General features: G+C 49.6%; 7 protein-coding genes and 1 non-coding gene; 3 read left to right on the top strand and 5 right to left on the bottom strand.

Annotated features, from left to right (window-relative positions):
* Positions 1-617: 617 nt before the first annotated feature.
* Positions 618-1,583, bottom strand: FFUJ_10775 (related to lipase/esterase; the record flags this gene model as incomplete). Its single annotated transcript, XM_023569597.1, has 1 exon — positions 618-1,583. The coding sequence occupies one exon, from the start codon at positions 1,581-1,583 to the stop codon at positions 618-620; it is 966 nt and encodes a 321-aa protein (XP_023436790.1).
* A 531-nt stretch (positions 1,584-2,114) lies between these two features.
* Positions 2,115-2,513, bottom strand: FFUJ_10774 (uncharacterized protein; the record flags this gene model as incomplete). Its single annotated transcript, XM_023569595.1, has 1 exon — positions 2,115-2,513. The coding sequence occupies one exon, from the start codon at positions 2,511-2,513 to the stop codon at positions 2,115-2,117; it is 399 nt and encodes a 132-aa protein (XP_023436789.1).
* A 203-nt stretch (positions 2,514-2,716) lies between these two features.
* FFUJ_scaffold12.rrna7 lies at positions 2,717-2,832 on the bottom strand. The gene has a single exon (XR_002792855.1). It is a non-coding gene; the product is annotated as a ribosomal RNA (ribosomal RNA).
* Positions 2,833-3,257: 425 nt separating this feature from the next.
* FFUJ_10773 (uncharacterized protein) lies at positions 3,258-3,647 on the bottom strand (the record flags this gene model as incomplete). The annotated part of the gene is made up of 1 exon (XM_023569594.1): positions 3,258-3,647. The coding sequence occupies one exon, from the start codon at positions 3,645-3,647 to the stop codon at positions 3,258-3,260; it is 390 nt and encodes a 129-aa protein (XP_023436788.1).
* A 1,730-nt stretch (positions 3,648-5,377) lies between these two features.
* Positions 5,378-7,293, top strand: FFUJ_10772 (uncharacterized protein; the record flags this gene model as incomplete). XM_023569593.1 has 5 exons in its annotated part: positions 5,378-5,571; positions 5,624-5,746; positions 5,795-5,912; positions 6,349-6,537; positions 6,661-7,293. The coding sequence occupies 5 exons, from the start codon at positions 5,378-5,380 to the stop codon at positions 7,291-7,293; spliced, it is 1,257 nt and encodes a 418-aa protein (XP_023436787.1).
* Positions 7,294-8,094: 801 nt separating this feature from the next.
* On the top strand, positions 8,095-9,314 carry FFUJ_10771 (uncharacterized protein; the record flags this gene model as incomplete). XM_023569592.1 has 3 exons in its annotated part: positions 8,095-8,446; positions 8,500-8,692; positions 8,744-9,314. 3 exons carry the CDS (start codon positions 8,095-8,097, stop codon positions 9,312-9,314), a joined length of 1,116 nt encoding a protein of 371 aa, XP_023436786.1.
* A 172-nt stretch (positions 9,315-9,486) lies between these two features.
* On the bottom strand, positions 9,487-11,375 carry FFUJ_10770 (related to transporter protein HOL1; the record flags this gene model as incomplete). XM_023569591.1 has 6 exons in its annotated part: positions 9,487-9,673; positions 9,722-10,647; positions 10,699-10,801; positions 10,827-10,882; positions 10,926-11,133; positions 11,182-11,375. The coding sequence occupies 6 exons, from the start codon at positions 11,373-11,375 to the stop codon at positions 9,487-9,489; spliced, it is 1,674 nt and encodes a 557-aa protein (XP_023436785.1).
* Positions 11,376-12,115: 740 nt separating this feature from the next.
* On the top strand, positions 12,116-13,903 carry FFUJ_10769 (related to general amidase; the record flags this gene model as incomplete). The annotated part of the gene is made up of 1 exon (XM_023569590.1): positions 12,116-13,903. One exon carries the CDS (start codon positions 12,116-12,118, stop codon positions 13,901-13,903), a length of 1,788 nt encoding a protein of 595 aa, XP_023436784.1.
* Between the last annotated feature and the right edge of the window lie 500 nt (positions 13,904-14,403).

The raw sequence follows: 14,403 nt of genomic DNA, 5'->3' as shown, positions 1-14,403 counted from the left end.
ATTGACGCGGCTCTGGTAGTCCAAGTGTCATTTTACGTGCATCGGCCCTATTAGCCCTGTTGGTCAACACCTTGCTCCCCGGCCAATGCCATCGTCTCATACCTTGACTGATCAAGCAACTCACAGCCCGAATTGCCGTTATTCCATGCGATGGCATCTTTCGATGCTGGACAACCGGGGTCCAACCAGTAAGTGCATAAAATTTTCCTAACGGCTTTCTTGGCTGCCTCGAAGCTTGTTGTTGGACTGATCTGCTGCAGTTGTGATGGTCAAGACGCCCGTCGTCCGATACGCCCAGAAAGCACCATGATCGACAATGCGCTTGACGGTGTAAGAATCCTCTATCGAGATCATCTATCGACAAGATCTAAGCTTAATCAACTGGCACGTTGCGTTGCAACCTATCATCTCCATATGAAGGCAGCTGCAGGTATACATAGTAACGTCAAGGACGGATTGGGCCTCATGTGCCACCAAACCTAGCATCCTTCAGCATGTTATGGAGCGGTTTTATACACCAAGGTGTGGTTATTGAGATCCCAAGAGTACTACCGGCCTACCACTAAGCCTGGGTGAGGGATTTATGCTCTGAACATGTTCGTTCCATCAACTGACCATCACATCCTTTTCAGTGCACTTATTCGGCTTTCCCGGCACCTCGCAAACCAGCTGATATCTCTCATTCCATCAAATCCATGAGGCAGCCCCGGCCAAAGATGAAACTCGACTTCAACATGCTCGTTAGCCAATCTCTTTGCATACTCCAGATTCTCATCCCTAAACAAATCGAGACTTCCCACATCGATATAAGTGGAAGGCAAGCCTCGCAGCGTTTCAGCCCGAGCTGGTATCGCGTAAGATAAACCTTGCGTATCATCCTTCTGTCGAACCTCAGAGGCGTACGCATTCCATACAAGTTTGGCGCCGTCAGGCTTCCAGACCATGAGGTCAAGGATTGGATCGTCTTTCTCAACATGATCTCTGTCGTCTAACATCGGGTAGACGAGAAGCTGCTTCGCAATCGGAGGATCAAGCTGCCGATCTCTCGCCATCAAAGCAAGACCCGCGGCGAGTCCTCCACCAGCGCTGTCGCCGTGCAGAGCGATCTTCTTAGGATCGACGTTGAGCTCTACCGCAGACTTCGACACAAATTGAAGAGCCGCATACCCGTCTTCGACACTAGAGGGAGCAGGATGTTCCGGCGCCAGCCGGTAAGACACCGCGAAGTATGGAAGCTTTGAATCATTCGCGAAACGGGCGATTTGAGGCGCAAACAGCCCCACGTAACAAGAGACATAACCACCGCCGTGGAAGTACATCACAGCTGGCGTAGGCTTGTCCGAGGCCAACGTCTCCTCTGAGGCGAAGCGGGTGACTTTAATCTCGGCACCATCATAACTTTTGACTTTGAATACGGTCTCCTTCACGCCATCGGGGTACGGAGAATTCGTGACGACTCGCCGGATGACATCTTCAGTACTCTTTCTGATCTCAAACACAGATCTGGATGGCTCGGGCTTGGGTCCCTTGGTAACGGGCCCGAGAGCTTTGAGGTATTCAGGATCATATTTCAAACCAGTCATGATAGGCGAACCAGATTTGAAGATAGTTGACAAAGACCGACGAGGGTGAAGTAAGACGATTGCGTTCAATTATAGGCAAACAACTTTAGGCTATATGTATATATCCCGCAAGTGGCTGGCAAGCTGACTCCGCAGTCTCGACCGAGCCACTGGTTCAAAACACTGTTCGTGGTCTGAAACTTCTGGATCGAAAACACCACTCAATATCCAGAACAGGAGATTACAACCATTGGTCGTGTCGATAAATCCAATTGGAAAAATTCCCCTTAACTTTTCGCAATCTGCATTCTTTATCGATCAAAGATGTAAGACCGGCTAAAAGAAACAGCAACGACTAGCCAATAAGCCAAGCTGCTTCAACAGGGAGATGACTCCGAATATTACCAATCAGGTATCAATCTGTCAATATCAAACAAGTCCAGACTTTCCTCGTCCAACTCATGCCAATCGTCCCAAAACGCTGCTACATTATGCTTGCCCCTTTCGCCGATACCCCGACCTTTCTGGGCCACGAGGTCTAGCTTTAACTTATCAAAAGAGTGTTCTCTTGCCGCGCCATCTGAATGGCACCTTGCGAGTCGAAGCGTCTGTTGGGCATTTATCGAAGATGAAGAGTGCTGTGTAGTTCGTTCGGCCCAAACCGAGATAACCACGCAGCGTCCCACCGTCTCCTGGGGAGAGGACTATGCTGCAGAATTCGTCGTGGTTTTGTTGAGACTCGTCATCGCAGCAGGGGTAAAATGTTTCGATGGCGTACTTTCCTTTCGAGTTTCCCAAGGGCTTTGGAGGCGGCATTGCAACTTGTGAGTTCTCTAACTTGACCGTCGTTGATCCCTTCGTTTTCTTGGATGCAGGCTGTTTGGGGGGTTCATCTGATTTTCTTTTCTTGGTGGTGATTGTCTCGGCCTTTTCTTGTTCTCTCTCAACCATGCTCGATGAAGTTGCGATCAATTACGGGACCGCGTTTTCTGTTACCTACTGACTGCAACAGTCTATCCCATTTGAGGTTAGCGGTTACTGACCCTTTGTCGTGCTAGCCCAAGATGTCAACGCGAAACTGGCATGCAATACATTTGCGCCATCACGAATGGAGCAAAAGCATATCCACCATCACGATAAAAACTTCAAAAAAATACATACAACAGCGGGGATTCGCTGGTCGTCACCGACCCAACTACTAATCCGCCCCTTATAGGCTTGACGATGGGAGAGCGGACGGGATCCCGTATTTTCCTATAGGTATGGTCGTATGTAACATTCACAACCTGCATCGTGATTGACATGCTTTCCCATTGATAGAAGTGCCGGAGCTGTTATACACGCCTGTGAACATGTATACGGTCTCGCTATGGTCTAGAGTGTAAAGATCGTAAGGTAGAGATGAGAAGAGCCTTAGGAGGGATCAAGAATTTGCTTTCAAGTTTTTCATAGTTGGTATAACGAGAGTAAAAGAAGTGACACATTTATGGAACGTAGACTCAAGTGAGTTAGTGCTGAGTCTATGAATTTCAAAGACATTTTTCTCGAAAACGAGTCTCCAATAAAGCCTGCTTCAGCAGTCTGTCAATCAACACTACTTAGAAGGGCACAGGGCGAATCTGCGTAGGCTGGTTCTCTCCTGCAAAAAACGTGTTAGTACTCGTGCATCATGAAGACAGTAGAAAAAAAATACCTTCAATGATGGGTGAATAAAGCTTGTTGTCGAAAAATGCCAGACCAGAACCTATCACTTGTTGTCAATCTCGAAACCGCTGAGGTCACCGTATGATGAAGCATACCTGAGAACTTGAGCTCAGGGGGGCCACCGTCCTCCTGGAATTGAACGGGTTGAAGGTCATTGACCTCCTCTCTCTTGCGCCATAAGACGCGCTTGGGCATCATGGATCGATCCTCATAGTTGAGACGGCCCAGAGCCCATTCGCCAGAGAATAAACGACCGTCTCGAAACTCAAAGATGGCAGCAGGGTCGCCAGGCTGGGCTTGTATCATGGGCTCGCCGTTGTCTCGAGGATTGGCGACGGGCTTTCCGCCGACAATGATCATGAATTTTCCGGGAATAGACATGTTGGATAGTAGTTGAGTTGTAGTAATTGAGTAGAATGAAAGATGGTTTGCGTGAAGGTGATTCTATCGGAGTAACTGGGAATATGATGCGATATTTATACTACTTTAAAACTTCGTCACATGCTGACTTCTCTGTGTTGTTCCAACCAGCCTCTCCAAGTGTATCTCAACATCCGATCGTTGTCGGAGGATCTACATGCCATGAAAGAATGTCTTGGATGGCATGCATTGAAGCGTCAAGATCCACGGGTAAAATTGCTGTCGGTGAAAATGAAACCACAAGCAACGCATGAATCGCGTGAGGGGATGTAAGACTGTTGACTCAGATGAAACCGAGAGGGGGTGTTGGTTCGGTGTCAACCTCCCACCATTCCATCACCAGAACCCGTGAAGATTCCGAAAGCTTGAACGTACGCGTCAGTTCGCGTATTGCAAGGTCAACTTGTGGGGTTAAATAACAACACTGTTGAATGACTTAACGTGTCGTGCTGAGTCTATAGCCATGTTTTCCGTTTCCAGGAAGGTTTGTTGTTGGTCTGATAGCAAGCTCTCCAGCCGCAACAATGCCAATCTAAGACCTAATTCATGTCTTAAGATCTCTTCCCCATCTTAGACATGTCCCTAGCTTCGCCAACACAAGACTTCCCTGTGGAAGGTCACAGCTCAACAAGCTCATTGCCGTGGATAGCCATGATCTGCCGAAGGCTGATTGATCGACCAATTTTCAAGACAGATCTCAGTTCAGCTTCGAAATCAAAAACACTCCGGCTCCCCGGAAGACCACGTATTGGACGAACGCGAACCGGCACGGCACGGATGCGGGTCTTCCCGGAGGAAGAAAGATGATTCTTCCCGTGATGGGTCTATCAAGAAATCTAGAGAACAGAAGAGAACTAGATTAGGAGACTTAAGTAAATCCAATGTGGATTCAGTGGGAACTAGCCCCGATGTATTTTCCCAAAGATCTGAAGTTCTCTTGCTCCATGAGGGCATGTAGCTTCAGGTCTGTCTCAAACAATGATCTACACGCTTGAGATCTTGAATGTCTATTGTGGCAATAGCCAGGGTCCGAATGAGTGCTTATTCGTGATGCCGTGTCTCACAATCTTGGTATCTCAGAATCATAGACGTCATACATGAGGTGTTTACTCCGTAGTTGTTACTTGATTTACCCGGAGTCCAGATCTCGAATTGATGTCGTGTCCCAGACATGTCTTAGGACATGGCAAGATATCCAGCGAATGGCTTCGTATATGAAAGGAGACACCTCCGTACCCAAACGCCGCACCTCCAGCGGCCAAGTAACGAGGGAAGACTGTGTTGGAGTACTCTGTGGTTGTCCCTTTGTGGTCACGGACAAGCTCTATCCGAAATACCGAGGGGTTGGGGTTACACTCGTGAGACCCGTAGCGACGCCGAACTTTTCTCCGGGACGCATAGCTACTATTGTTCTATATACGGCCTTGAGTACTTGAAGCAGATCTGTAAAAGCTTAAGCTGAGCTCTTGTTAGGACGATCGTAGTCATGTTCGCATTTCGAACCAATGGCCAGGAGGCGATTCTCCGAAATTATCTCCGCTCTTTCCAGAACAAGATACACCTCCGATGACAGAATATACTACCAAAATGAGCGATGTGACTATAATTTTGTATAAAATAATTATTATTAAGATAGTCATCAGTAAATCAAGTCTTCTGTACAGTATCTTATCCTTAATCATCTGCCCATCATGCTCGGTTCTCTTGTCGTCCTGCTTCTTGCCAGCTTGTCCATCGCCTCGCCAACTTTGGAGAAGCGAGCCATTACATGTCTCAAAGTTGGCCAAACAGCCACTGCCTCGTGGACCAATAGTGCTGGGAAGAAATGTACTTTTACGGGCGTTGTTGGTAGCAACTATGGTGCCAATCCTTCCGGGTCAGGAGAGTGAGTTTTGCAGCTACCCTCTTCTGTAAAAACATAATGCTGATTCGAACAGTTACTCTTGTAACGGAAGATGTGGAGCCGGATGCAGCGGCACTGCTATTGGCAACGTCTATACACAGGATTGCTTCTCCCACGATATCTGCTCGTACTTCAACTCCGCTTCCGGAGGTGCCAGGTAAGTTTTCTTTTTACAAGGGTAGAGAGTTGATGTTAACCTCGATAGTGACCCCAACTGCGGAGCTGCTTACAATGCCGCTGTCGATGATACTGCTTTAGGTTTTGCGAATGGTTGCAGCCAGACGAACCCAAGCAACAGTGTTACCAAACCTAATAGTGCTCCGGTATGCACATAGAACGGCTCACACTTTTCCGAGAGGATCAGCGATAACCTTCCAAGCTATGAACCATACTGTTCAAGTCAGCCGTTACCTATAAAATACATTGTCATTTTTTAATGCACTTGTTGCGTGACTCTGTTGAAACTATCGTATCTGGTGCATGCCATGAGTCTTTGCCGATATTCCTTCTCTGTTTAGGTATATGGCCTCGTCCATAGAACTCTGCACTTTCTTTTCGCTTTTAATCCATTCGGACTTTCCAGAGGTGCCATGCAAGTCAGACTATTGACTTCCTTACCCAAGGTTTTGCTTGTGAACTGAGAATCAGCCATTGCTATGACTTCCTTCGTTTACTTTTAATTCTAAAGTAGCTTCGTAACGACCATCGAGAGCCTCAAGAGTTGTCCATCAGTCATATGTAGCTAATGCGAACTTGAAGAACGGTAACTGCGTTCACTCTGAAATCCGAGACGACGGACGACATCTTCATGCTGACTTGGCCTGGCATCGATCTGATTCGTTCGCTGACCGAGAACCCCTGTTCATACCCATGCATCTGACCCCAGAGAATGGCACTAACCCTGCAATTGAGGATGGCACCAAAGTCCTTGAAGTGACCTTTGGAGAAGTAAGTTGAAAAGTGGTACATGATTCGACATCCATCGTGTACAGAATCTGACCCAGCAAACCAGATTTCAATATTTAAACCAACTGTTTGTTTACAGTTGATTTCTTAAACTTCTTTCAGTAGATCCCTAGCCTCAGAAAACTCTGCATTCTCAACATGCCTTCGACCCAGTGCGATGCCCAAGTACAAGCCCAGGACTCCGATACTAGTCGCAGAGCTCAATGGGTAGCCATCAGTAAACACCAAGCTGAGCTCAGCGATATTTGGGGAAGATTGGAGCACCATCCCTCCTACAACGGGGTCTTCTCCCTCGGCAAAGATGGCATTCTGCGCTCGCTGGGCCCCGACCGCGATGTTCACGATGCTGTCCCTTTATCGCCTCATTTGATCAAGGCGCTTCTTGACCGTCTGCCTTTCCGCCCTGAGAATGAGATCGATTTTCGTGGTGTCGATGGCAGAAACACACCCAAGGAGCAATGGTATCATCCCGACAAGGGTTTGTTGCCTCCGCCCCTCATTCAGACGGAAGAACAGAGGAAGTTGATTGAATCGAAGAGGGATAGGACAAGGAGAAGGCTGGAGGAGGCGAAGACGAGGCCGCGTTGCCCGCCCCAGATCATGTCGGACCACGATCTAGGGTTGAAAGAGACATCGTCTGAAGATGCATCCAAAGCCTTCAATCCAACACAGGTCCTTGGGGGCGGTCTTCACGGGAGTAACCAGAGTCAAAGTACTGCTTGTCATCGGAAAATATAATTGCCATTTTGTCGGAAGATACCGAAACATACATGGCTTATCCCGCTTCCGAACTCCAATTGGATGGGATAACAATCTTGGCTGGGCAACGAAAAGGCATGACTGCTCAGCCGCAATCGTCAATTTTCGATCAGTGACATACATTGGCTGCTAAGTTGGGTGCTAGGGCTGAAATAAGAACGGAATGTGCCATGACTAACTAAAATGCTTAGCTCTTCAGCTGGTCTCGCGGCGGCCTCTTGTGGCGTGAACTATTGAAGCTATTCTCAACATGAAGCAAGGCATAATTTCGGTAGTCGATATTGGAACATTTAAGCTTAACCTGCAAGCACAAATGATCATAAAATCTCCAGAGTTCATCGTGATTTTTAAGTGGGATGATAACTGGCTTTATTGCAGACAGCTCTCGTATAGAGCTGGAGACACCTCGGGTCTCCCGTGGTGCACTGACGAAGGTGAAGCTATTTCTGTACACGACAGTTGTTTCTAGCGCTAAACACAGCCCCCAGATGGTAAAGCTGGCGCCTGAGTGGCTGGCCTAACAGCCCAGCGGCAGGGCTCCGATGGTCTGGACCAGCAAAGCCACCGACAGTGCCACCACCTGAACCAGCAGCAAGATTCAGAAATCAAGGGAGGGAGCTTAGCTCAGGTATAATAAACAAGCTTCTTTCAGCTCAAGCTGGAATCTTCATTTTCTGCAGATCTCTCACGATACTCCTTGACCCTTTGCAAGAAGTTGAGGTTGAAGATATCTTGAACACGACACGGACGTTAAGGTTACATCCGCCAATAACCGTCGACATGCGTTTCGCTGGCAGTCTCATCCTTGGCCTTTTGGCAGTAAACGGCCTGGCTCAAACAGTCATTCCTGATCAAGACGCAGAGCCTTCGGCCATCGCTCAACCAGAACCATCAGCGCCTGCTGCTGAGCCCTCAAATCCTGCTCAAGACCAACCCTCAGATGCTGGCGATGACGGAGACGCACAACCGACAGATGCGGATAGCGTTCCATCTGCCACAAATGGCCCTGAGCCAACTGCTGTTGAGCCATCAAATGAAGCTTCCCAAGCTTCGGGCGACGAACAACCCACCGCGACGGCGAGCGATGACGACGAGGACGCCTCCACAGCGGAAGGTACAGCGACAGCGGATGGTGAGACGAAAGCCGATGATCTTTGCAGTCACGCAAGCTAACAGTGATTGAAGCTACTGCCACAGATGCCGATGCGACAGCTACAGCGTCCGAGACCGACGACGATGACTCGACCGACACAGCCACTGCGACAGCTACATCCAGCTCTGCCCCTACAAGCACAGGCACCGTAGTCGAAGTCGATCTCAAGAACGCTACAATTGGCGAAAACGCTCAACTCGTCAAGGTTGATGGCAAGGACGCCATGTAAGTCCCCAAAGCTTCCCTGTCGCCTAACTCCACTAACTTTCGCCCCAGTAAATTGAGCGCCCCCGCCAACGGCCAAGCAACCTTCAGCGTCGCCGTCGACAGCGACGATGAATTGAACACGGACGAGCTCATCTACATTGTCGCATCGATCCTCGTCGGCGAGCCAAGCAGCGCAAAACTCCGGCGACGAGCCGACAAGACCGATTGTACACTGCAGATCCAGGCTGACGGGCAGAGCGTCTATGAGGAACCGCTGTACACCAACAATGGCCAGTTCCAGGACGTTACCAGCAGCGGCATCCAGTCTTCGGATAAGCCCGAGGTGCAGGTCACGCAGAAGTGTGGCGACAAGCCATCGCCTCTGACTGTGAATAACGTTCGTGTTGGAAACGAGAGTGGCGTCAAGTCGAGCGCTGGCTCTGGAGGCTCGGGCAGTGGTGGAAGCGGTAGCGGAAGTGGAAGTGGGAGCGGTGGAAAGGGCGGCAGCGGTGACAAGACTTCCACGGCGACGGGTGCTTCAGCGAGCGAAACTGGCGACTCCGGTAATATCGGTGCTAGGACCAAGGCCAGCGTTGGTGCTCTTGCTGCTGCTATCCTGGCCGCTGCCGCCATGTTGTAAATGGACGCATCCATTTAATTGACATCAAGATTGCTTAGCGGGCATGGGACGTGGACATTGGGAACTAGATTATACGAATCATTATTCACTACAATACTAATTACACATAATTGACTAATCGTATATACGGCCAATTCTCGCTGTTCAATCGTGCGCGTTGCCAAACCCTTCATCACGTAGCAATTCCTGCGACCCTCTTGTCGTCATCGACCAATTCTTTATAACGGGCGGCGCTTCGCTGTCGGAGCAATTTACCAAACTTGATCATGACGAAGCAAGCAGAACAAGCAGTCAAAGCGCTAAACGCAGCTGAGATGAAACAATTCTGATAGCCCATGTTGATGATCCAAGGCGTGATGCTGTTGGCTGTTAGTGGCTGCAGATCTCATCATCGAATGGAAACTTACCCATAACTAATGGCAAAAGACATCGTGTTGCGAACCAAAATAATCGTAACCATCGCATCACCGCTGAGTTCATAGTAGCTATCAATCAAATAATTTATACTGATGATGAGCCCCATGACACTCGTCACTGACAAGGTGCACATGGCGAAAATGAGGCCGAACCAGTGAACGCCGTGCTGCGCGCCAACGCCCCAGAGGATCAAGGATGCCGGAACGCCGATGACACAAATCGCCAGCGGCCACAAACGATGCTCAGCTTCCATGATACCATTGTTGCGACGTGCAATTTTTATAGTAAGCCAATCGCTCAATCGTCCTGCGAGAATGGCAGCGATGATGGTACCGAGACAGCATGAGAGGTAGCTCAGTCCAACCATTGACGGCTTGAAGCCATACCCAGGGCCTGACAGAATGATGGATGCTGTCGCATTAAGGACGTTGAACCAGATAAGATACGACCCGTACGAGAAGCCCGCGAAAAAGATGACAGGCCAACCGAGGTACTGAAGCGAGCGTCCAGCGTGACGAGCCATACTCTGGCTTGGTGTAGGTTGCCAAAGTGACAACTTCTGCAAGAACGTTCTCGGCTTGGCATATTGAACGTTCGCCTCATCAGCCTCTCTGACCTCAGATCTCCCAGCATCAGCAGCTTTTTCTTCAGCCTTGCCGCTGTTCTCGTCGCTCAGTCGGGATGGACTGATTGGCAGATGGTCAGCGCGTCGGGCGGCACGATTGTAATTGGTTTCTTCCATGAAGAAAAAGAGAAACACGAAGACGAATGAGAGGAAGATAGCGGGCCAGTAGAACACCCATTGCCAGCCTTGATACTCGGCGATAAAGCCGCAGATGACCGGCGCGAAGTAGTTGCTGCCGGCAAGAGCGAGAGCGTAGATACCCATGTAGGTTCCACGTTGATGAGTGAAGTACTGGGCAGAGTCAGTCACGCGCTTGCAATAATACCCTGAGGCAATACTTACGATGTCAGCAATCGAGATCTCAGGCAGGGCTTCAATTGGTGCGATGAAAAAGCCCTGGATGATGCATTTGGCGATCCATTCTCCGTTGCTTGAGACGTATGCGCTGCGACCAGTTAGTAACGTCATACACCAGTATCTCATCACTGAGAAGTATTACCTCCAAACACTTGTGCCCTGATAACAGCTGTTAGCAAACGGTCGTGGTGAATGCATAGAGATTGACTTACAATGGCTCCAAGGACAGACAAGAGGTAGGTCAAACGCTTGCCATATCGCAGCGAGAAGGGTTGCCAAAACAACAAACCCCAACCCAAAAGAAGGTACATATATCCCGTTCCTTCATTGAGCGTCTTGATTGAGACCTTGGACTGCTGCGCGAGGGGGACAAGGACTGAGTAAACAGTGGCAACAGACATGCCTGTGAACCAGGTATACCTTAACAAGTCAACAAAGGAGACACGCATGGAGAGAAGAGGGACTCACAGGTTCTGACAGGTCAACGCAAGAACTTTGCGACGGGGAGTCCAATTGAGAGGATCCTCTGGGTCGTCACTTGGCACAGGATCAAGGACGATGTCGCCGTCACCACCACCTGCATGACGAACACGCAGGTTGCGATTGAGGTCAACAAGATAGATAGTCCCAGGAATTGGAGGTTCCACTACCGAGGTCACCATCCTGTGCTGTGTCGGTTCGGGCGAAGGCAATCGAAGTGAACAAAAAGAAGGTGGCCTGAGGGGAGGGTCGTAAACCTTGTTCAATTCGGGTACCAATGGACGGGGAGGCTCTACGCGACGTCTTATATGCTCAATCCCCGCATCTGTGTCACCAGAAGAAGACGGGGGGATCAGCAATAGCAGCGGTGCGATACGGCGTTCACTGCCTGGTAGGTATATTAGGTCGGACATGGTTGCTGTTGCTGTTGGTGGTCGAAGCTAGAAGAACAATGGAAACGCCGCTAAGGATTGTTCTACGACGCGAAGGGTCCTTGGGACATGTTGGTGGACGTCTCGCAGATTATTCCAACTGGTCACCTGAAGCTTCTGGAAGCCAAGGTTGATCGGTTTGATACAGTTGGATCTCAACAATGGAAATTTTGAGGATGTTTGTGTCGGATTGGGTTGTCTGGGTGGTCAGAAGTGAATGGTATCCTGAGCCAACGACAAGCTTGCAAGACAGCTGCCGACTGGAGTTTGTTTTGACCCATGGTCCGAGCTTTACATTTGCTGGGCAATCAGCAGTGCAAACAGCTGAAGAATAGGGCATCGATCAAAGACCAGGAGCCCGAGATTCGAGAACTCATGGGCCAAGACTTGACATATATCAGCTGGATCATCACAACTGCACCACCTCCTCATTGCCCTTCTCGCCATGCTTTCCTGGCAAATTTGCTATCACACAAACACATCCTTCTACCATGACTTTTGCCTCTTCTTCTTCAGTCCCCCCATCAGGGTCTTCCAAAGACTCCTCAAGTGTTACCATCCACAGTTTGCAGTCCCTCGAATCTAGACCCTTGGCCCCAGAGATGCTTCCAGGGCTTCCTGTTGTACAGGTAAAGCCCGTACCTCTCGGCACTCCCGAGTTCGAAGAGAAGAGGGCTGCTTTGCTTGAAGTATTTGCAGAAAAGGTCCCGGATGAGCTGCGGCTGCCGTTGGAGGTTATACTGAACCCTCCAACAGATGTCACCTCGATCCCATCGACCTGTGGCATTTTATCGCCGGAAGATATCATTATCACTGAGACTTATGATGCAGTCGGCCTTATTGAGGCAATTGCACGTCGAAAGCACACTGCTATAGCCGTTGCACGGGCATTCTGCAAGCGGTCAATCATTGCGCATCAGCTCACATGCTGCCTGACACAATGGTTCATGGACGAGGCCATCGAACAAGCTCAAAAGCTCGATGCACATTTCGAGGCTCATGGGAGGCCTATAGGCCCCTTGCATGGTTTGCCAATCAGCATCAAAGATCACATCCAAGTTGCCGGAACCTCTTCCTCTCAAGGCTGTTTCATCAGCATTAGCGACGACGACCAAGATGCCGACATCGTGTCGATCTTGCGTGCCCAAGGTGCCATCATTTACTGCAAAACCAACCAGCCTCAATCTCTGATGCATCTCGAGAGTGATTCCCACTGGGGAAGAGTCCTGAACCCTTTCAACATTCATCTGTCTGCTGGTGGTTCGACAGGAGGTGAATCTGCGCTGCTTGCGATGAAAGGCTCGATCTTGGGGATCGGGACTGATATTGGTGGAAGTATCCGTGGCCCATCTGCCTTTTGTGGTATCTATGGCTTCAAAACCACATCGAATGTCTTGCCGACAAGGGGGTACATCAAAGGCGCTCCGCCTCCAGCCGTGCTGAACATCCCTCTGTCGACGGGACCTATGTGTCGCTCCTTGAGAGATATGGACCTTTTCATGAAATGTGTCCTTTCTTCGAAGCCCTATCTTTCGGATCCCAACATCGTTCCGATCCCGTGGATCGGTCTTGAAACACGATTCAATCGGCGCCTCAAGGTCGGCATCATCAGCAACGATGGCTTTATCGAGCCTCAACCGCCAGTGAAGAGGGCAATTTCGTGGGCCAGAAGCCTTCTGTCCGACAGCAAGTTTGCCAACCTCATCGAATTAAAAGAGTTCAAAATCTTCGGCGCAGGAGAAGCATGGAAGCAAGTCCGAAGACTCTACTGGCCCGACGGCGGCCATCTCACCAAAAACGGCATAATCTCATCCGGAGAACCTCTTCACCCTCTTACAGAATGGATCTGCAGAGACGCAGAGCCCCTGGGCATGCACACCGCCGTAGATCTCACAGCCGTTCACAAAGAGCGAGACGAATTCCGGCTTGCTTTTGCCAAAAGCTGGAGTGACCAAGACGTGGATGTCATTATCGGCCCGTCGTTCGTAGGGCCAGCGTGTGCGCACGACACGGCCTTCTACTGGACCTACACCTCGCTCTACAACCTTGTCGACTACCCGGGAGCAGTTATTGCCACGCCAATTAGGGCTGAATCTGGGGAAGTTTATGATGCGGGCTATGTTCCGCTAAGCGATGCTTGTCGACATGTTAGAGATTTGTGGGAGGAGGGTGATTTTAGGGGTGCGCCTGTCAACCTGCAGGTGGTGGCGAGGCGGTATTATGACAATGAGCTCTTTGGGGCGTTAGGTGTGCTGAAAGACGTGTTGGACTTGTCTTAGCTGAACTGGTGTCTTACACCGACATGTCAAACTTTAAAAATATATCTTCAGGCGTTATTTCAATGTATCGCGCTCTCAAATACTGCAGGAATTTGCCGTGATACGAAAAGCTCATCACGCTCATAGTTTGCGGGTGACATCAGATAGGATCACGAATGTGGCGTGCCTAATAAACTTCGAGCAGACGCTGCAAAGTAACCGTCGCGAACGCCAAAATGCTATTTACAGCGATGCGACTACTATAAGATATCTAGTACAGTCTAAAAACGACCAAAAGAGAGCCGTTATCTCTTGAATTGAGTTAGTGGCCTCGTAACAACTCGTAATGAGGTATCGCCATTGCTGACTGTACTCAGCACAAGGTATCATCTGCAACCAACCCAACCTACCCTGAATACGACCATTTTCGTCAACCTCGAACGCGGCTATTTTGACTTTTAGATCCCGCCCTACATAATCTCATTCTTAAAACTCTTTCCCAACCTCGGCACCTCGGTAAC

Source organism: Fusarium fujikuroi, chromosome FFUJ_chr10 (genome assembly GCF_900079805.1).
Source record: "Fusarium fujikuroi IMI 58289 draft genome, chromosome FFUJ_chr10".
NCBI classification, from domain to species: Eukaryota; Fungi; Ascomycota; class Sordariomycetes; order Hypocreales; family Nectriaceae; genus Fusarium; species Fusarium fujikuroi.
Note: the sequence above shows the minus strand (reverse complement) of the source record. Positions and strands in the feature narration are given on the sequence as shown.